Source organism: Sebastes fasciatus, chromosome 3, assembly GCF_043250625.1.
Source record: "Sebastes fasciatus isolate fSebFas1 chromosome 3, fSebFas1.pri, whole genome shotgun sequence".
Classification (NCBI taxonomy): Eukaryota; Metazoa; Chordata; class Actinopteri; order Perciformes; family Sebastidae; genus Sebastes; species Sebastes fasciatus.
In genome coordinates this window covers 40,754,415-40,775,660 of record NC_133797.1, presented here as the reverse complement: position 1 = coordinate 40,775,660, position 21,246 = coordinate 40,754,415, and the positions used below count along the sequence as shown (strand labels likewise).

At 43.4% G+C, this 21,246-nt stretch overlaps 2 protein-coding genes across 21 annotated transcripts in view; one reads left to right on the top strand and one right to left on the bottom strand.

The window, feature by feature from the left end:
• The window catches only part of nacc1b (nucleus accumbens associated 1, BEN and BTB (POZ) domain containing b), a 303,884-nt gene that overhangs the window by 172,737 nt on the left and 109,901 nt on the right, over positions 1-21,246 (bottom strand). The gene's annotated exons all lie outside the window — the stretch shown is intronic.
• cacna1ab (calcium channel, voltage-dependent, P/Q type, alpha 1A subunit, b) overlaps positions 1-21,246 on the top strand; it is a 257,077-nt gene that overhangs the window by 224,809 nt on the left and 11,022 nt on the right. For 7 of the 19 annotated variants that reach the window (XM_074631167.1, XM_074631172.1, XM_074631166.1 and 4 more), the window contains 6 exons: positions 459-562; positions 5,419-5,540; positions 6,747-6,882; positions 9,833-9,946; positions 15,272-15,289; positions 15,865-15,900. In XM_074631167.1, coding sequence (XP_074487268.1) covers positions 459-562; positions 5,419-5,540; positions 6,747-6,882; positions 9,833-9,946; positions 15,272-15,289; positions 15,865-15,900 — 530 coding nt within the window. The remainder of the gene's footprint in view (positions 1-458; positions 563-5,418; positions 5,541-6,746; positions 6,883-9,832; positions 9,947-15,271; positions 15,290-15,864; positions 15,901-21,246) is intronic. The other 12 variants (XM_074631174.1, XM_074631170.1, XM_074631169.1 and 9 more) reach the window with 8 other exon arrangements.

Here is a 21,246-nt window from a genome sequence, read left to right as displayed (position 1 = left end):
ATCCTGCTTCTTAGTACAGGTCTCAGGGGTGAATGTTTTGCATATTATAATGAGACCAGAAAAAATGAGTCTAAGTTTGTCCGTCTAAATATGCCTCTGTGAGTGATGACCAGAGCACTCGCTGTATTTTGCATTTTTCGCTCCTCCAGCGCTGTTTAAATCCTCACAATTATTGTTTATCACTGACCAAATATTGCGTGACAGACCTTCCTCTGTCAACTCCAGATGGAAACTGAACATTTAGTTTACTTGATTCTGAGTGTGTCCCTCCGTGGATTGACCTGAAACAGAACTGTCCCAGCTGCTGGTGGACTCTGCATGTGATTGTGATTGTCAGTGTGTCGGTGATGTGATGATTGTGTTTCGTCTCCCACTCCCATCCCCCCCGTTCCCCCCCACGGCTCAGGGTCCCATCTCACTCGGGTCTAATCTTGCAGGGTAACTTGTCATTTTCTCAGCAGCCACAGACTTGACGGTGGGCAAAATCTACGCCGCCATGATGATCATGGAGTACTACCGGCAGAGCAAGACGAAAAAGCTGCAGGCCCTGCGAGAGGAACAGGTAGACTCCATCCCAGAGAAACTCACCAACGCAGCGAGACACTTTTATCTCTTCCGCCTCCTCCTGGCCCTCCTTTTCTTGATACCGCTTCCACAAAACCCCCTCGGACTGCCTTTCTTCTATGGATTTAAAAGCATGAGAACCATGTCTTATACATTTCAATCCTACATAAGCTCCCAGCTACACTTCCAAACCAACCCCTCTTCCTCTGGTTTTCTTTTCATCACCTGTTTACCCAAACCTTTCCTCCCTCTCAGCCTGCACTGTTCCCTTTATTAGCATGGAAATCTCCGTCCTGCCTCTAGCACCAGCCTGTCATTTCTGTTATCATGCTTGCTAACAGAGGGGATCTAGCTGTTCTCTAGCTCGTCAGCAACCTTTCCCTTTCTCTCCGCTGCTTTCACTTTTTCTTTTCACCATGGGTCGTTTGCACGCGGTGAGGAGGATTAGGCGTTACAAAGGTTTACCACTTTACAAATGTGGTTGGTAATGTTCTGAGCGATGATGATGATGATGATGATGATGATGATGATGATGATGATACCGATACCACATGGCCTTACCTTCTGTCCTCTGTCAGTGCTCTTCCCCCTTCTTGTCGATGAATGCCTTTTTGAGATGCACTCGCTCCCGCTGTCTCTGTATTTTGAATCCACACTGCGGACGTGTGGGAAACATCTCTCCACTTCATGTTAACACTTCCTGTTTGCTGCGGCGAGTCACGTGATGCAACAAAGTCCCAAATTTAACTCATGAAATGGAGGCCAGCCTCGTCTATTATTGACTTTTCTTAAAATGGGATTTCCATTTTGCAGAGCGAAGGAGTGCATCGGTGGGTGGAGAGTATGTTCGTCTCTTTTTTTCGAACAGTACAAATACAGTTTGTGTTGGTATGTTCCTGAATGCAGCCATCCCATTGGACTGAATGGACAGGTCCACACAGGCTCTCTCAACATCGGCAGTACACAAGGACTTTAACCAGTCTGTGTGTCTGTCAGTTTGTCCCGCCATCGTCTCTCTCTCTCTCTGTCTCTCTCTCTCTCTCTCTCTCTCTCTCTCTCTCTCTCTCTCTCTCTCTCTCTCTCTCTCTCTCTCTCTCTCTCTCTCTCTCTCTCTCTCTCTCTCTCTCTCTCTCTCTCTCTCTCCTCTCTCTCTCTCTCTCTCTCTCTCTCTCTCTCTCTCTTCTCTCTCTCTCTCTCTCTCTCTCTCTCTCTCTCTCTCTCTCTGTCTCTCTCTCTCTCTCTCTCTCTCTCTCTCTCTCTCTCTCTCTCTCTCTCTCTCTCTCTCTCTCTCTTTCTCTCTCTCTCTCACTATGTGTGTCTTTGTTTTTATAATGTACCACTTTAAAGAAAGAATCCACCCAAAAACACCAGGAGACTGTTAGAAAGGTTTCGCTGTTTGACGATTTCCAACACAAATCCTGATTATCATGTTGAGATATTTACAGCTACAGTGGAGCTAAAGAGCAGAATAGTTCTTGGCTTTCTAAAAGATCAGATTGATGTCTTAGAATCAAATACCAGGGGTTTAGTTGGGAGCAAAGACACACCCCGGTGAACACAAATTAGTTTGCAATTTAGTATTTATGTGTCCACATGCCCGTCTTTGATTATGGAGGAAAGTTTCCCACCGGTTAATACACTTGTGATAACACCGGTGTTATCGGACATTTTATAAGACAAGATGACACTCAATATGTGTAGAGTGCTTACGTTGATCTTTAAGGTTGGGTAGCGGTGTGTCTGGTCTCTCTCCGGTCAAGCTTTTCCCCCTGGCGCTGCTGCGCCGCGCACACCGGCTGCACACCGGCTGCACACCGGCTGCACACCCCCACACGGCTTCATACCAAAGCTTTACAGATTGCTTCATTAATGTAACGGTTCCCTTATTAGCTTTGCCTTCCGGCTCAGCTCCCTCTTCACCACAACGGTCCGGTACAGCGCCCGCACAACTGCTGACACCGCACCGCACCACCTGTCCATCTCCCGCTCCATTTTACCCTCACTCGTGAACAAGACCCCGAGATACTTGAACTCCCTCGCTTGGGGCAAAGACTCACTCCCAACCCGGAGGGTGCAATCCACCGCGGCCTCAGACTTGGAGGTACGGACTCTCCTCCCGACCGTTTCACACTCGGCTGCAAATCGCCGAGACCACCGCGCTGTTGTCACGTCATGTTTGTTTTGGCCAAGGAAATGTAGTAAGGCACCTCCCAAACTGAAAGTCAATTAAAGAAAAGTAAGGACATAAAGGAAAGGACGACTTTTAGACAGAGAACAGTGTAAATGAACCAGCGGGTGGATTTTTTCTTTAACTCCTCAGTTGTTTGTTCTCGTCTCTCTCCTCCTGTGTGTTACCCGTCGCGTCTCAGTCGTCCTCTTCAGTGTTTGTTGAGCTGTTACTGTGTCTCAGATGTTTTGTCTGTCATTCACTCTGTTGTCTCTCATTCCTGTCCTCCGTGTCGTCTCTCCCTCTGATGCTCTCCCTTTATCCTTCTAGGAAGAGATGAGACCTTGACTTATCAAGTTCTCCCTATTTGGTCAATCCAGGTCGATTGTCACCAAGTTGCTCTAACCGAGACCCATTCTCTCCCGTCTGTGTGTTCATGAGTCTGTTTGTCTGTCTGTCTGTCTGTCTATCTGTTTGTCTGTCTGTCTGTCTGTCTGTCTGTCTACCGTGGTGGTTGGTTGGTGGGATGTTGAGTGGAGGTTCCTGTGACCGGTGGCTCTGTATGTAATCAGTCAATCCTGGGATCGTTCATTGATGCATAACGCCACTGCTGCTCCATCGAAGCCGGTGTCTGTGTTCGGTGTTCGGTGTTCGGTGTTCATGTTGTCGCCGTAATCCGTCTGAACATTTGTACCATGAATTTTCTCAGTAGAGCTAGCCAGAGCTGAACCAGACTGTCCAGAGACGAACGTGAGCCATTGACCTCCGTGACACAGGACATGACCTCTGGACAGGATTAGACAAAAACAGCATTTTTAAAGCCTCTCTGATCAGTTATGTCTCATGTTAAAGGGAGGAAATAGAAGGCTTTCAGTTGATATAACAGACCCTCAGGCAGCCATATCGGAGGACAACAGCTCTTCAGCAACAATAGGTGTGAAATGCACAAAAAAAACACCATGAAGGTCAACATTCATGGTGAACTTCTGAGCTATTTTGACCAGAAACTGATTTTTCATGCACTCATAACAGCCACCAAATAGTGTTTGTGCTTCCATAATGTTGCCTTTTTAACACTAGCTAACTTAAGGTCTTTACACACCGAGTGTAGCTCTCTTCACAACAACACAGACACAGGTCGGTTCTTTGATACGGGCGTTTATTGCTTGGACACGTCTTTTCTCTGATGCTTCACTTCTTAGTCACGCCATGCACACGCCGTGAGAACTACAAATCAAGATAGCACAAGCATATCAGTAAAATACACTTGACATAGCATGAGAACAAAGGAAAATACAAATTGGCGCGAACATGAATTAAAGTGCATTTACAGGTAGAACAACAATATTTGTTGGCCGCTTGTCTTGAAAAGAGGTTCTTGAGTCCATGAAAGTCCTTTTGAAAGTCTCTTTGACGGTCTGCTTTTAGCTTCAGACGTCGATAATCATAGCTTTAAACACTTTACAGAGCATCGCGAGAGGCATCTGCTCCTTCACTCACGTTGTATTGTTTACAGTCCCTCAATGAATTCCTTCGTAGTGGTACTACACAGGGAACATTGGCTCCGGGGCGGAACGTAAAACAGTGGACTAATGTACTTTTGACTGAAACACTTCTACCTGTTACACATTTTGAACTGTATGAAACAAATAATTTTACTCACATCATATTTAAATTTTTAACCTTATATTAAATGAATTATCTATTTATTTATTTATTTATTGCATGAACTTATGAGATCAATTAATAATTATATATCATGAACTGATTTATGCAACGGCACTTACACCGGGGGCGTGACAAATAACGCGAAAATAGGAAATACTCGCCTGCGGATATGATATATCTAGTGCTTTTATTGTATTTATTTGTTAGGTTTAGATTTAGATTAAGGAAGCAGCTGCAAAGCTTCTATTCCCACCTTCACCAGCCCAATAACAAATGATTCTAAAGACATTTGAGCATGTGCATTGTAGCCAGACGAGCTTCCTGTCCAGCAAATCAGCCCGATGTGTCAGCGGAGGTTTGGACGTGTGTCTGTTTCTGAACCGGCCTCGATCCATCTGCACTCATTAATCATTCAGCCGTTAGCTTCCAGGCTGTGGAGGGACATGACAGAGGCTGTAGCAGTCATGAACCGTCGCCTTTAAGCCACTCCCGAGGAGGACTCCATTACCCAGGATCCCCTGGGAGGAAAGCTGCCTGACCTCTGACCTGATGGAAGCAATAGTTCAGGTTCAGATGTCCACAAAATGGCATATTACTCAAAAGGTGTTGGCAGATGAAGGATCACACGGATGTCAAACTGTTAGTTTTGAGTAAAATGTCTTTTTTTGATGATGTGTTTCATGAGTATTGTAATCTGGATTTAAGAGCAATCTTACCTCGAATGAAGGTAGAAGTTCCCCTCTGACACAGATCTGAGATCAGCTTTCCGTCCCTGAACAGCAATTCAACCTGATGTTAAAGTCAAATAGCCGGTAAAGGCTCGGTTCAGTGTGGGTTAGCAGATCCCAGATCAGTCGTCTGGCAGGGAGCTTTACCTCGGATACCACACAGCCATGTGTTTGCTGATGGCGCCCCCGTGTGGGTGCATGCTGCGAGTGCATCCTGTGTTTGTGTACCTGTGTCTGCCCCCTAAGTGTGCCTGATGCCAGCCTGCAGGCCATGTCGTGTATCTCACACAGAACCGAACGCCATTAATGTTTCAGCGCATGGAGGCGCCCTCTGAGGGAGGGGGCACGGAGGGCCAGGGGGGTCAAGGCCTCAACGGCCTCCCCAGCACCCAGACAGACAACCTCAACAGCATGTGAGTAGACCATTAAGTCAACGAAAGTCAGCGTTCTGTTGCTCGCGCTTGCTCGCTCTAAATATACATGAACGAGCATCGCTCAAAACAGTGAGGAGACACACGTCAGCTAAAAGCACAATATCACTCTATATTTCAGCTGCTTGGCAGTAATGTTAGCTGACCAGACGGAGCTCTCTCCATGAATCACTGCTGATCCTAGTGTTGGCTTTTCCTGCTTCAGTGCAGGCTGAGGCAGCGGGGCTCCGCAGCGAGGAACGTTGTCGTCTCCGCCCGCAGCCGGAGTGAACAGGACGACACCGGCACCCGGTCGGTAGCGAGACGACAACGTTTCTCTCTGCGGAGCCCCGTCACTTCACAAGACACGGGAAACCTCTGTTGGTCTGGAGGAGCTGCAGCAGTTATTTCTGCACAAACGTCCACATTCACTAGATATTCTCAGAGCTACGAAGTCTTCTGCAGTGAGGAGTGAGCGTACTCGCTCCACCTCTAGACGTGGACGCGCGCTCTGTCTGAGTGAAGGCGAACAGGCAGTGGAGCAGAGGCTCCAGCCACACGCGAGCGCGCATATGTCATGCGCATTTATACGCTTAAAAAGTTACAAACAGTCCCTTTAAATGTGACATAATAACTAAATACAAATTAAAAAAAAAACATTGACTTCCAGACGAGGGAACCAGAGGTGCTAAACTCATTTGTGGGTTTTAGGACTCATTCCTGTAACACTCTATCACCGTTTATTGTCAGACGACCTCTAGTGGCCGTGGTAATTATGACCGGAGCAAAGCAGGCAGTCAGGTGACGTAGTATAAAGAACAACAAAGTCCGCGTAGGGAGGTGTAATTTGGGTAATAAGCTATTATTCAGTAGGTGTTTACTAAAACATTAAAACACATCCCTGGCATCACAATAATATTCATAAATATGCTTTAATTTTTGATAAACACCAGATTTAAGATATAATACGGCATAAAAAAATTCATATCCAGAGAGATTTAACAATACTGGAGAAACAGTGTTCAGAATTTTTCATTAAATCAGCTACTACACAGCTAAAGATGTCAAGCTGACGTGTGTGTGTGTGTGTGTGTGTGTGTGTGTGTGTGTGTGTGTGTGTGTGTGTGTGCGCGCGCGCGCGCGCGCGTGTGTGTGTGTGTGTGTGTGTGTGTGTGTGTGTGTGTGTGTGTGTGCGTGTGTGTGTGCCAGACCTCCCGAGGGCGGCATGACTGAGAGCCAATCGTGGGTGACGGCCAAAGCCCAGGAAATGTTCCAGAAGACGGGCAACTGGAGCCCCGACAGACCCTACCCCGACGATCTCCACGACAACCGTCACAACCCGCAGGTATGATGAGCACAAAACGCGTCATGTCGTCACCGTGGTAACACGCCCGGCAGTTCAAGCCCAGACAGTTACAGTTTGTCTCCAGCCACGCACGCCGGTTCTGGTCTAGTCCGGAGGTAACAGCAGCTGAGTGAAATCAATAATCAATAAGGTTTCGTGTTCATCGGGTATCAAAGATGCCGGTGGGAATCGTTCCTCAGGGATCCTGCTGTCGCAATCACAAAACATCACAAAACCTTTATGTAATAGTAAATAATAAAGTGTCTCCACCTCCAACGATCTGAAACTGGAGGTGCGAAAACAATCTTATTTTTATCTAAATGACTTCACATTCTTATTGAACTTACTGACACACCTAAAGCTGGTTATACTCTGAACCAGTTCAGCTCGTTTCTGGACCGACTGTTGAGCTGCACGACTCATTTTAGAGTCTGAATTTCAGCTTCGTTGGGCGTCGGACAGTCGGATGATTTTCTTTTTGTCAATTTAAATTGTTCTTCTCTTTTTACAGTAATCAGAGCGTAGTTGTCAAGATAACAATGTAGGCTACAACAGATATAGCTAGTAAAAGGTAGCTAGATACCTCCAATTCTCTCTGGACAAGCCGTACTGTCCACGTCTTCCTCGACACGAAGAGTCCATATAACGTTACGCCGCTGCCTCTTTTTTTAGACGTTCCAGCAGACAGGATGGCACAGATGATGAAGGCAGCAAGGACCTCTGCTAGCAAACACACTTTACCTGCCTTGGAGCTTTCAAACCAATCTTTATTCATAACTGTCAACAGCCAGAACGGTCCTCAGGAGCCGACGGGACCGTACAGGGTGATCACTCAGATCGTGAACTTTGGCTTTACATCACAAACGATCCACTCGTACGGTAGAGTAGGAAGTACACAACATCATTTCTAAAATGGTACAGTGTATGCTCAGCTTTACTGTGATATTTCCTACTGTACTGTATGTATTTATGGCGTAAAACGTCTTTGTCAATTCAATTCATAAACAGAATTTTAGTGAGTTTCACCCGATCCCAACGCCCATCCTCAGATAAAAGCTGCAATAATCTAAAACCGTAGGTCTCAGTACTCTGAGCTGTCTGAGAGTCAGAGCTTAAATGCAAAAAGCTTTCCTATAGAAAACAGAGACAAATTAAAGTCAGTGTTTTAATGGTGCAATGTGTAAAATCTGGCCACACAAACAGGAGGCAGCATCTCACATCTACTACTGAGTCCATACGATCTACATTTACAGTAATCACTTATAACTGCTACCTAACAGCAGGGCAGGAAAACTCTGAGAGCCGCTCAAAATAACACTGCTAACTTCTAATCTTCATGTGTGGCGTCGGCCTGTAGTTCACGTTAGCTATCTTTGTGTTTAGGGTGACATTAACCGGGGGCTGTGTGGTCCATTTACGCTTTCATAGTTTGTTTATTGGATTAAATCCAACGTGGAAGAAACAAGGAAAGTCGCTGTTGACCGAAGTCGTCTCCTGGTGGCAAGGAGGACCCGCGTCCTCCGACCGCGGCCAACACTGTTTAACAGACGAGCTTCTCTAGATACAACCAAGAGGTTTTGGTGCCTCCGTGTAGTTTGTGTTGGAGTCTGAGTCTGAACAGCGTAGACACACGCGAGCGTGCATGAGTCACCGACCTGCAATGATTTATACGTGTAAGAAGTTGCAAACAGTCCATTTAAGTAAGGGCTACTAGAGTGTTCGTACTGGGGAGATGATTCATCTCAAAATAAATTATCCGCTGAGTTACAGACGTCTCTTTTCCAATGTAAGTCTATGGGAAAAAGTCTTTTTGGGCCCAATGGCATAACGTGACGGACACGGACGCTGCAGTACCGCCGTTTGGCCACTACGGAAAATGTGCTTCAAAGCCCGGCGCTCTTCCTGGGGGCTTGTTGACGAGCCCTCGGGGCAGCTCGACTTCTTGGTCGTCTCATGTTGGACTGAGGACAGACATAACGTCAACACTTAACCTCTTTACATTTTGCTGATAAACTAAACTTCTGGCCAGATGTTACACACTGCACCTTTTAAAGGCGAGTGGAAAGTAAAAAACTTTTCTTTTTTTTCGCCTCTGCAGGTAAGTATTTTATTTCAAATGATCTTCCTGATTCTAACCTGGATGGATGAGCATTTCATCAGAATCATGAGGCATAATGTGTTTCTAATTGGAGTCTTTCATGATAAAATCTTGAGGAGTTGTCAGACCTAAATCCAGTTTACCGTCTCTGATATGAAGTGATTTAACGCAGCTCCAAAGGAATTTCAGAGCTCCACCTTGATGCCGTGTTTTAGTCCTCAGTCTACTCCGTCATCCCTGACACTGAGTTCTTAACAACCTCCGGTGAATTAGTTCAGATGAGTATCTGAAGTGCTGGATTTTGCCGCCGTTACTCCGGCATACAACTCTATAGAGTCTCTCTGTCCTCTGTCCTTTTTTTCTCTTTCTTCATCTTCCTGCTCGACGTCCACGTCTCCCGTATTCTCTCCGTCTCTCCATCCTCCTACTCCCTGCTTTTTCCTGTTTCACTCTTCAACCTCCTCTTGAGTCGATGGCTAGGAGTTGATAGATGTGTTTTTGTGGTGTGCACTTTCTTCTCCTCCTCACTGCCTTCTTTACTTTCACTCGTCTGTTGGGCCGTCCCTCCTCCCCCAGCCCCTCATCTCTCTCTCTCTCTCTCTCTCTCTCTTCAGTCCCATGACTAATGTACAAACATGTATGTGGATTTGGGATTGTGCCATGATGTACTCTTTGGAAAGAAAAAGGCTGAAGTCTCTTATGCCTGAAATTGTAAACAAAGAGGAAAAGAGGAACATCATGAATTTTCCTGACACATCATTGAATTAGCGCCTCCCTCGTTAAGTCGATGACGCCCCCCCTCCCCCTCCCTCAGCAGACGGTGGTCACGCCGCTTCTCGTTGTGTTTTACAGACGGTAGAGATGAGGGAGATGGGGCGGGACGGGTACTCCGACACTGAGCCCTATCACCCAATGGATGGGCACGGGCGGACCCTCTCCATGCCCCGCCTCTCGGCAGACAACCAAGTGAGCACCTTCATCCCACCATCACCATCACCATCATCATCCTCCATCACTATGACTGCAGCGAGGACAGTTGAAGTGAATAAAAAAAAGTCTCTCTTTGCATCCTAAACAGTCTGAAATGAACCTTCTATTTTAAATACCAAACAAATATACACAGATATGTTTAAATATAAAACATATCTATTGATTTGTTTTGGCATGATCGTTTCGTTTGCTGTAGTTCTCTGCATGGGGAAACATGGTTCACTTCCTACAAAATGTTTGGACAGGATGCAAAGAAGCTGTGAGACTTTTGTGAATTCACCTCCCTCTGTCTGGTCTCCCTGTTTGTCTCACCCTTCCTCCCTTTCCTGCCACCCTCCTCCTCTTCCTCCATCACTCTAACCTGCACTCATCCAGCAGCCGACCCGCCGCAGAGCTCCTCTCTGAGCGGTACAAAGAAGTTTCATAGGAGCGGCGAGCAAAAGGGGTCGGAGGGCTGGATAAGTGTTCTAGATATGTATATTAATATATATATATATATATATATATCTAGAAGACCTATATCTATAGAATACCTTCCATCCTGATCCTGTTCCCTAATCCATCTCCATTAAATCCTTGGTGTGTCTGTCCTGTGTAAACTGTGGCCAGAGTTAGTGTCTCTCTTCAGAATGAGAAAATACAAAAGACTCATCAAGTGCGATGCGTTAAAATCATTTAAATACAACCACACGCTGACTAAAGATACATCAACTGTAGGTCATGTTCAACCTTTTTCTAGAAGTTTGCTTCAAAAATGATTGAGTGACAACAAAAACAAATTCAAGCTTTAAATATTCTGCCAGTTAAAAGGAATACTTCACTCCTGAAATGAGCATTTGTATATCAGTTACTCATCGAGTGTTACCTTGAATTACTGAAGAGAACTTCCTCTCATGCCTCCACGGTGAACGGAGAATACACAAAACTGAGAAAAAAATGTAATGGAGGCTGCGTTTAACAACAAAACTCAAGGTTCAAGGTTCTGTTTTGGTCGTCTGTCAGTTCCAGCAGCAGCAGTCATTGGCAATGAAAATCTTTGGTCTCAGGTTCCTCCAACAATGCTCATAAAATATGTGTGTAAGGGATAATGTACAGCGAGCGGGTCATTGTTGTGACAGAATCTCTTTCTCTCATCGTCCTGAAGGGGTTTATTTCACAACAATGACCCGCTAGCTGTACATTATCCCGCTTATTACACGGCTACTTACTGAAGAAATCAATAATTTGACACAAAAACAGTCTGCCAGAGTCAGACATCAGAACTGCGGCCATAGCAACGGTCTGTTATACATAGCAAGGGTCTGCTATACAGTACATAGCAACGGTCTGTTATACATAGCAACGGTCTGCTATACAGTACATAGCAACGGTCTGTTATACATAGCAAGGGTCTGCTATACAGTACATAGCAACGGTCTGTTATACATAGCAACGGTCTGCTATACATAGCAACGGTCTGCAATACATAGCAACGGTCTGTTATACATAGCAACGGTCTGCTATACATAGCAACGGTCTGCTATACATAGCAACGGTCTGTTATACAGAGCAACGGTCTGTTATACATAGCAACGGTCTGTTATACATAGCAACAGTCTGTTTTACATAACAACGGTCTCTTATACATAGCAACAGTCTGTTATACAGAAATTACAGACCGCAGAACGCCATGATTGACCAATCAGAATCGATTATTCAACACAGCCGTGTGATAAATATATATATATATAAAAGGGTAAATCACACAAGTAAAAGTAAAAGCAACATTATAATCTAAGGCATAGAATAGTGCAGTTAAAATATAGGGCTTAACTATAAACATAAGTAAATATAAAATAGTAATATATATGTTTTATTATTGTAATATTATAATTTGTAACGTAGTTGATGACAGTATTTCAGATGGGAAAACGTGTACAGATGTTACTTCTCATCATGCATATACAGTACATAGGACGTGCAAACTGGAATGTAGTATATATAGAGAAGAAGTGTATTTACACGGAGGTGTAACTGTTTGTGAAACGTTATGTAAAGTAAATAAAGGTCAATTTAGGTAAAGTGACAACTATATAAAAAACATCTGTTTACAAACGGTCACACAACTCATAATAATAATCCACGACTCCTTTCACTAAACTTTACTATTTAAAATACTTCCGCGTAAACAGTCTCACGTTTGTGCAGTACACCGAGTCACCGTGGAGGTTTTCTTCAAGAATTCAAGGTAACACAGGGTCAGTACCGGATATATAAATGGTCATTTTGGAGTTGAAGTATTCCTTTAATTTGAGGGCAGGGACAGATGTGTGCAAGGGTAAAATCCTGATTATTTGCACACTGACTTTGATGATCTCACAGATTTCTCCAGCAGGTTTGGCGGCTTTAGTTTGGACCGCGAGATGGCACTTACTAACACTTTCTGGTTAACCTTAACATGAAATGTCCTTACCTGGTTATTAGGGTTAAATCTGTGTTACAGTCCTAAACTCATTTATCCAAAGAAAAGAGATGGTGGATGATACAGGGACATAGCCGGTCCACTGTCCAGGTGTTGAAATGTATATTTATCATGGACTTTACCATGAAGCCTCTGGCTGCAGTTAACATTCATCCCATCACTCCGACGTGTCGCTGCATCCAGTCATGTTGCTCTCACTCTGGTGTGTTGGTCACTCCGTGGAGTGTTTCTGTATGAACATTTAACCAGCGGTGTGTGAAGAGAGTAGAGACGCTGCCAAGATCATTTCTACTCATTCTTAGTGTTTTAAGTTTCTACTTTAATACGGTGGGTGATGTTGATAAGGGAGGATCATTTGGAGAAACTCTGTAGCTTGTTACTGTTGTTTGTGTGGACAGATAATAATGTGTAAGTAAAATATCATGAGGTTATATAGGCTAGTCTTAGCTTGTCCATTTACTTTCTGTCCTCTTAAATATACTGTATATATAACAAAGGATACACTGTTTATATGATGCAGATGTAAATACTCTCAGATTAAAGCTGACAGTCATTTTAAACCCAATAGGCTGGAGCTTAGAGCAAACACAACTAATAATAATCTCCAAATACTCACAGACTGCAGACTTTATACACTTCACTTCTCTGTACTGCTCTTTATATTTTGGGACACTCATTTGGTCCATGCTCATTAAAACTAACACCACCTGACCCAGGTAACAGTCCTGGAACATGAAAGATGTGTGAGGGTGTTTTCACATCTAGTCCTTTTTAAACGAACCAGACTCAGTCCTCTTAAAGCGGACCAAACAGAAAAGGGACTCAGTTGTGTTTCTGGTCCACTTCAGCTCTGATGAAGTCTTCTCTTCTCTACCTTCATCACTGCTCGTCAATGCTTTCCCCTTCAATGACATTTTTTAGGGTTGGAACAGGCGCTTCCACACAGAATACTGTCCAGTTTGTCTCTCGTGTCTCACTTATCAGTATCTATTTTATATTGCCGTGAAAACATCTCCTTCAAATAACTAGATATTCAAGTTTCTCACCAAAAACTACATTTTACAACATTACACTTGAACACATCATGACAACATTATAATTTTACGGCCGAATACTCATTTATTTGAGCTTGAACGCATCATAATATTAGAATGGCACTCGGCGCAGACCTCAGCGCAGACCTCCGCCCCCCCCCTCTCCGTTCAGCTTGCTTCATCCACGCAGCTGTACGTAGCGGAGCATCGAAAAACACGTCAATCAAACTGGACAGAAACAAAATAAAACTCACCTAAACCGTCGTCGTTACTCTTTCCAACAATCACCAAGTGTGCTTTGGTCCAACTCGACTGTAATTTCACAGTTTAATGTGAAAAAAACCCTGAATCTACAGGGTTTTTTTCACATTAAACTGTGAAATTACAGTCGAGTTTTTTAATAACTCCGCTCAGCCTGTGGTGTTAATGCACAGGCTGAGCGGAGTTATTAAAAAAAAATCCCGAAGCCGGATCATGATCCGGATCGCCACCAAAATCAAATGGTTTGTTCATTGTGCCACACCCCACCCCTCCAAAAGATTTCATTCAAATCAATCACAGACTTTTAGAGTAATCCTGCTAACAGACAAACAAACCAACGCCGGTGAAAACATAAATAACTCAAAGGAGCCTCTGTTAACGTTAGCTGTTAGCTCCGTCATTTAGCCAAGCAGAACTGTGCTGCCTACCGGCTGCTAACAGCTAACGTTAACTAGGAGTGTGTTCCAATCCACGTACTTCCAGAAGTCCACTTCAATATAGTGTACTTTGTGCACTCTGTACTCACTTGAGTAGTGCGTAAATTTCAGCGGGGTAGGATCGTCTCAAATCGAATACTCTGCGGCGCACTGACCGGAAATGATGATGGCAACATTTGACCGCGGCTCGCTACCCGCCAAAATATCTTCTGAAAACAAATTAAAGCAGAGTGGAAATTACGTTTCCAACGTCGTCGCCTACGATGTGTCCTCCTGTTGGCTGAAAATGCACCGGTATGTTTACGTATTGTTTTATTCTGTTATCTACGTATGTTTGAATAGTGGTCGTGGCTCCGCCCCTTCCGCTACGTAGCCAAGATGGAGACAATTGAGTGTGGAAAGTGTCCAGCGTTCCACACGCAACGATCTGACCGTTTTGAGTACAACATCCAGGTACTTTGAGTGCACTGCATTTTGCCGTACTTCCTAGTGTGAACGCACTTATGCACTCAGAATAGTAAGTGTAAGAACAGAAGTACACGGATTGGAACACACTCAAGCTCTCCTCTGTTCCAACACAGATTTGTTGCTCACATCGTAGCGTTATCAGTGATCGGTGAATCGGTGCATATTTGTACTGAATATTGGCCGATAAGGATCAGCGGCTGATCAAAACAGGCCATCCCTAACGGCAACTCTAGAGGGCTCAAATACAAAGGGAAAGGGCAAAGCAGACCTGGAGCGTGTTGTGTTCACAATGCACAGGTTAAGCGAACCACAACACGGACTTAAAGCGAACCGTACTCAGACCACCTCCCGAGGAGGAGGTGGTCTGAGTACGGTTCGTTTCAGATGTCTGAGTTCTTTTGCTGTTCACATATGCACTAAAAATGCTGACTGAAATGCAGTTTGGAGGGTTGAAAGGGACCACGTGTGAAAACACCCTTAATGTAATGAGATAGCAGCTCAACAGGAATAGAGGTAGACTGCTGTGGGAGTGTAGAAAATGTCCTGTGTGTGTGTATGTGTGTGGTTGTGTGCGTGTGCGTGATGCATATACAGTATATCTGTGTTACTTACTGCTTTCTAACACTGCTCTGCCTTACAGAGAGCTCATGCTGTCTCGGTAAGTGTGTGTATGAGTGTGTGTGTGGATGGACATGCATCTTATATCTGTCCTCTGTCCTCTCGCTTACTGGCACACCCACCTCGCTCTATTATATATGTGTGTGTGTGTGTGTGTGTGCACCGGCTTTCTTTAAATTAACTGGGTTCTCTCTCTCTTTCTCCTCGCTCTGTCCTTTTTCATCTCCTCCTTCTCTTTTTCTACATGTCCTTCATCTCCCTCTCCTTTTAATTTCCACTCCCAAAACGTATGTATTTATCTCTTCAAAATAATCTCTTTCTCCTCCTCGTCCTCCTCCTCCTCCTCGTCCTCCTCCTCCTCGTCCTCCTCGTCCTCCTCCTCCTCTCCTCCTCCTCCTCCTCCTCCTCTTCCTCGTATCTCTGTCACTGTTTCTCATTCTTTCTATCCATCTATTCTTTTCTGTCTCTATTGTCTTCCGGTCCTGGCGGCTATGCTATGTCGGGCCTATGCTCTATGTGTGTGTGTGTGTGTGTGTGTGCGTGCGTGCGTGCGTGCGTGCGTGTGTGTGCTACACTGCTCAGCTCTACGTATCTCTGTGTTTGCCTGCTCTGCAGCGGAGGAGACACAGGCCTCGCGGAAATAACCTCAGTGTATGTACCTCTATCTATCTATCTATCTATCTATCTATCTATCTATCTATCTATCTATCTATCTATCTATCTATCTATCTATCTATCTATCTATCTATCTATCTATCTATCTATCTATCTATCTATCTATCTATCTATCTATCTATCTATCTATCTATCTATCTATCTTTCTATCTATCTATCTATCTATCTATCTATCTATCTATCTTCCCTCTTGATTTTTCTCTCTCTCCGTCAGATGTTTTTCAAACTGGATCTGCATCAAAACTGTAGTGCTGGTTGTTTTTCCCCCTGAGAGGCACCACCTGGGTGGGTTTGAGCTGCAGTAGGTGATAGTTGGGATAGTTGGTTCCTTCAACAATGCTCATTCATTACACGGCTTTGTTGAATACTTAATTCGGATTGGTCAATCACGGCCGGTTATTTCTTTATAGCAGACCGTTGCTATGGGTGCAGTTCTGATGGTGGACCGTTTGTGTGTCAAATTATTGATTTCTTAAAGGGACTGTTTGTAACTTTCAGAAGTGCTTGTTAACAGCGACACCTGTGGCCGTTAAGTCAACGAAAGTCAACGTCCTGCTGCTCGCGCTTGCTCGCTCTAAAAGACATGAACGAGCATCACTCAAAACAGTGAGGAGACACATGTCAGCTAAAACCACAATATCACTCTATATTTCAGCTGCTTGGCAGTAATGTTAGCTGACCAGACCAAGGTCTCTCCATGAACATGATTTAGATCTGATCCTAGTGTTGGCTTTTCCTGCTACAGCGCAGGCTGAGGCAGGAAGTAACGTTGTCGTCTCCGCCCACAGCCGGAGAGAGACACCAGCACCCGGTCGGTAACGAGACGATAACGTTTCTCTCTGAGGAGCCCCGTCACTTCACAAGACACGGGAAACCTCTGTTGGTCTGGAGGAGCTGCAGCAGTTATTTCTGCACAAACGTCCACTGAACATTCACTAGATATTCTCAGAGCTACGAAGTCTTCTGCAGTGTGGAGTGAGCGCGCGTGAACGTCTAGAGGTGGAGCGAGACAGCGAGAACGCGCGCGGTGTGTGAGTGAAGGCAAGCAGGCAGGGGAGGAAGGTACAGTGGTCACACGCGAGCACGCATATGCGAGCGCGCATGTGTCCCGACCCGGTAAAAAGTTACAAACAGTCCCTTTAAGTAAGTAGCTGTGTAATAAGCGGGATAATGTACAGCTAGCGGGTCATGGGTTTTCTTTGCAGTTCAAATTGCAAAAAAAAAACAAATGGAGGTAGACGTGTAAAATGCAGTTTTGCGATATGGTAAATGGACTGCATTTATAGAGAGCTTTTCTAGACTCAGTGACGACTCAGAGCGCGTCACAACACCCGTTCACACACACATTCATACACTGGTGGCAGAGGCTGCCAAACACTGTGCTACCTGCTCATTAGGAGTGATAAACATTCACACTCAGGCCATTTGGGGTTCAGCATCTTGCCCAAGCATACTCTGACATGTAGACATGTAGTTGATGACAGCCATCCTGTAATATCAACGATATCAATGTCTAATATAGTTAAAACATACAGGACACAGGGACAATGCGTGCATACTCAGTTCTATCTGCACTAGTGAACACTGCACATCCAGTATTTGTAAAGTCCTTTTAACACCAAATACTGAAGGGAGTAAATCAGTTGTCTTTTCACATTTTGAATGATGCCTTGTCACAATTATTGCGGGGGACAAATGTTCATATTTAATATCTTCTTCCCTTGGATCAGGTATTTGCATAATACTTCTTCTGGTTTGCTCAGTCTGCTTCGACAGACACATGAAACAGCTTTCTGCAGCTAAAAAAGAGACGCCATCTGAGTTGTGTTGATGCAGCGAACCCCACCCACCTGGTGCTCCCAGCTCTTTAAATCAAACGTGGCCTAATTGTCACAATTCAGATCTACTTTGATCACCTCTCCAGTTTTCTATCCATCCTGTCAACTTCTCTCTCTCTCTCTCTCTCTCTCTCTCTCTCTCTCTCTCTCTCTCTCTCTCTCTCTCTCTCTCTCTCCACGTCTGCTCGTGTTGAGGTTGCTCTGCTCTCCATTGTTTGTTCTCTGTGATGAGTTTCTCTGGAGTTCTGCTTGTATGCAGCGTGTGTGTGTGTGTGTTATATGTGTTTTAGTGTGTTGCATCGCTGCAGATCGGGTCAACAGTGTATGACTAAAGCATGGACTGGCCTGATGTGCGACTGTTGGCCTGTCAGTTGGATTGGCAGCGTGCCGGCATGTCATTAGTCGTGCATGACGTGATGGAGAGGAGGCGGTGTTGTTTTAGCCGAAGGCCGTCGGACAGTAGCTTGAAAGGTGGAGTGAATGTTGGATAGAGACGGAGTTCAGCTCTTCTCTCTGTCTGGAGTTGGATGACGTCATTGTTTGGAACTTTTCAGCTCGTAATTTGTCACAAATGTAAAAATGAATTCAGTCAACAACAGTTTAGACACCGGAGTCATAATGTTGCTGTAATATGTTTAAAATGAGTAAAGATTAGTTTTGTCAGTCTTTTTCAGTTTAAGGTAAGACCCAAATAAGACATATATATATATATTTAAACAGCAACTATCTGTCTGGTAAGGTAGTGCAAAGAGACACAGCTGTGTGTAAAACCAGAATTATTAGTAGAGGAAGTAGTACTAACAGTAGTATTATAACTCCCTTCTTCCTTCCATCTTTTAACATTTTAACTTGTTTAAATATTCTGTTCTTGTTTTCATTTCTTCAGTTACTCATGCACTTTGAGCTGAATTTAGTGTATAAAAGGTGCTATATAAGTTTATTTAAAATTAGGGCTGTCAAACGATTCAAATATTTAATCGCAAATTAGTCGCACATTTTTTTATCTGTTCTAAATGAACCTTAAAGGAGATTAGTCCAGTATTTAATCCTCTTATCAACATGGAAGTGGACAAACATGCTGCTTTATGTATGTATATATTTATTACTGTAAATCAATTAACAACACAAATCAATGACAGATATTGTCCAGAAACCCTCACAGGTACTGCATTTAGCATAAAACAATATGCACAAATCATAACATGGCAAACTGCAGCCCAACAGGCAACAACAGCTGTCAGTGTGTCAGTGTGCTGACTTGACTATGACTTGCCCCAAACTGCATGTGATCATCATAAAGTGGGCATGTCTGTACCCACAGAACCCATTTACATTCACTGATCTGGAGGTCAGAGGTAAACGGACTTTTTTTTTTACTTTTTTCAGACATTTTTTAGACTTTTTAAAATATTTTTCAGACTTTTTTCGAACATTTTTTGGACAATTTTCAGACAATTTTTAGCTATTTTTTCAGACTTTTTCAAACTTCTTTCAGGGAGACTCTCGGGACTTTTTTTAGACTTTTTTTTAATATTTTTCAGTCTTTTTTCGGACATTTTTTGGACAATTTTCAAACAATTATTTAGAATTTTTTTCAGACTTTTTTTGGACTTTTTTCAGGGGAGACTCGTGGGTACCCATAGAACCCATTTTCATTCACATATCTGGAGGTCAGAGGTCAAGGAACCCCTTTGAAAATGGCCATGCCAAAATGTAGCGTAAGTGTGGAGCGTTATTTAGCCTCATGATAACTTGATAACTTGATAACTTTGGTTTGGGTTAAAATAGGCGTAACTAAAGTAGGGAAGTTGTGTGACACATCTGTAATATTGTTATCATGAAGTCTTTTGGCCGTGATAATCGTTTAGTGAAAATCCGCTATTGTGACAGCCCTAGTTGTCAACATAAATATTGAAAGGAAACATACACACGTCATTCCAAAATAGACGCCCAGACATCTTATTCTGGTGTGTGTGTGTGTGTGTGTGTGTGTGTGTGTTTGTAAGCGTATTAAGTGTGTTCACATGTGTAGTACTGTTACTGCTGCCGGCGACCCGGAGGGCGTGCATGGCTTGTGTCGGGCTGCTGGGAGAGCGTACAGACCGCTGTCTGTGTGTAGCGCAGCTCCTCTCAGGACGGTGAATCCTCTCGTGTTCGTCTTGAGTCTTTGTCCGGCCTGCTGCTTGCAGACTGACGTGTGCTTTATCATCAGGGTGATGTGAAGCTTTCTGTTCAGAGTGTCAGCAGAGTCCTGTTCTGGTCAGAAGAGCCTGATAATGAACCCAGCAGGGAAATCAAGACTGGCTCCACAATACATTATGAACAGTAGACTTTAACTGGAGCCGGTTCCTTTATATGACGTCCTATAGATTATTGTTTATCTGAAGTGCCATGATGCACAAACACAACCACAAACAGGTCAAAATCCTTCTGTGCATTAGATTTCTTTACATATACATACATACTAGGCAGGTTTAAATAGATATTAGAGATGCACCGATCCCACTTTTTAAATCCCGATCCCGATACCTGGGGTTTTGGTTATTGGTCGATACCGAGTGTTTAATTAATAAGCTGTTTGCCTCACTGTGTGGAAGTCACTGTTCTTTTATGTGTGAGGCGACATCAGGCTTGACTTAAACATTGTTTTCTTAACTTTGTAAAAAAAAAAATTAACAAATAAATAAAAAAAATTATATTATTTATACAAATTTAATTTAATTTATTATTAAAATTAATATATCATACACCAGCAACTTGGTAAAAAAAATCTTCAAAAGTAAAAGACTTTTTATTTATTATTAAAATAATAAATCGTACACCAGTAACTTGGTAAAAAAATTCAAAATTAACAGAATTTTATTTACTATTAAAATAATAAATATTTTTTTATTTTTAATGCAGGAACAACTGCGTCAAAATTTAAACAGGAATTAAAATTCCAGTATATAATGTATATGGTACATAAACATAGAGTTGAATTGAATAGATCGGATACATTGTCAGCGATACCCCGATCCAGCTGTTTGAGTCAGTATCGGCCCGATATCTGATCCGGTATCGGTATCAGTGCATCCCTAATAGATATATAAATATATAAAACATTTGTTACCAAAATACACTTTAATGTGTTTATCTTACTACTTTGTCTATTTGTGTCTGTAGATTTCTCCTAAATTCACCAAACGTTACCATTAAATAACGCCTTATTTGCATATTTAAACATAACATTTCAGAAAACGCATAATACAAAGAATAGTTGATGATCATCATTATGATCCTGACTTTTTAATTTAACGGATATGATTTTAAACATGCAAACCCTTGTGTTAGTATCGTTTTGACATAGAACAGTCAGTCCTGTAGGATTCTTCTGTTGGGTTCTTGCAGAGCGTTTCGACCAGACTCGAAGGTGATGGAACGTCAGTTTATCCACGTGGCTGCCATATTTCATTTATGTCATACTGTTGCACAATGTGTTGGG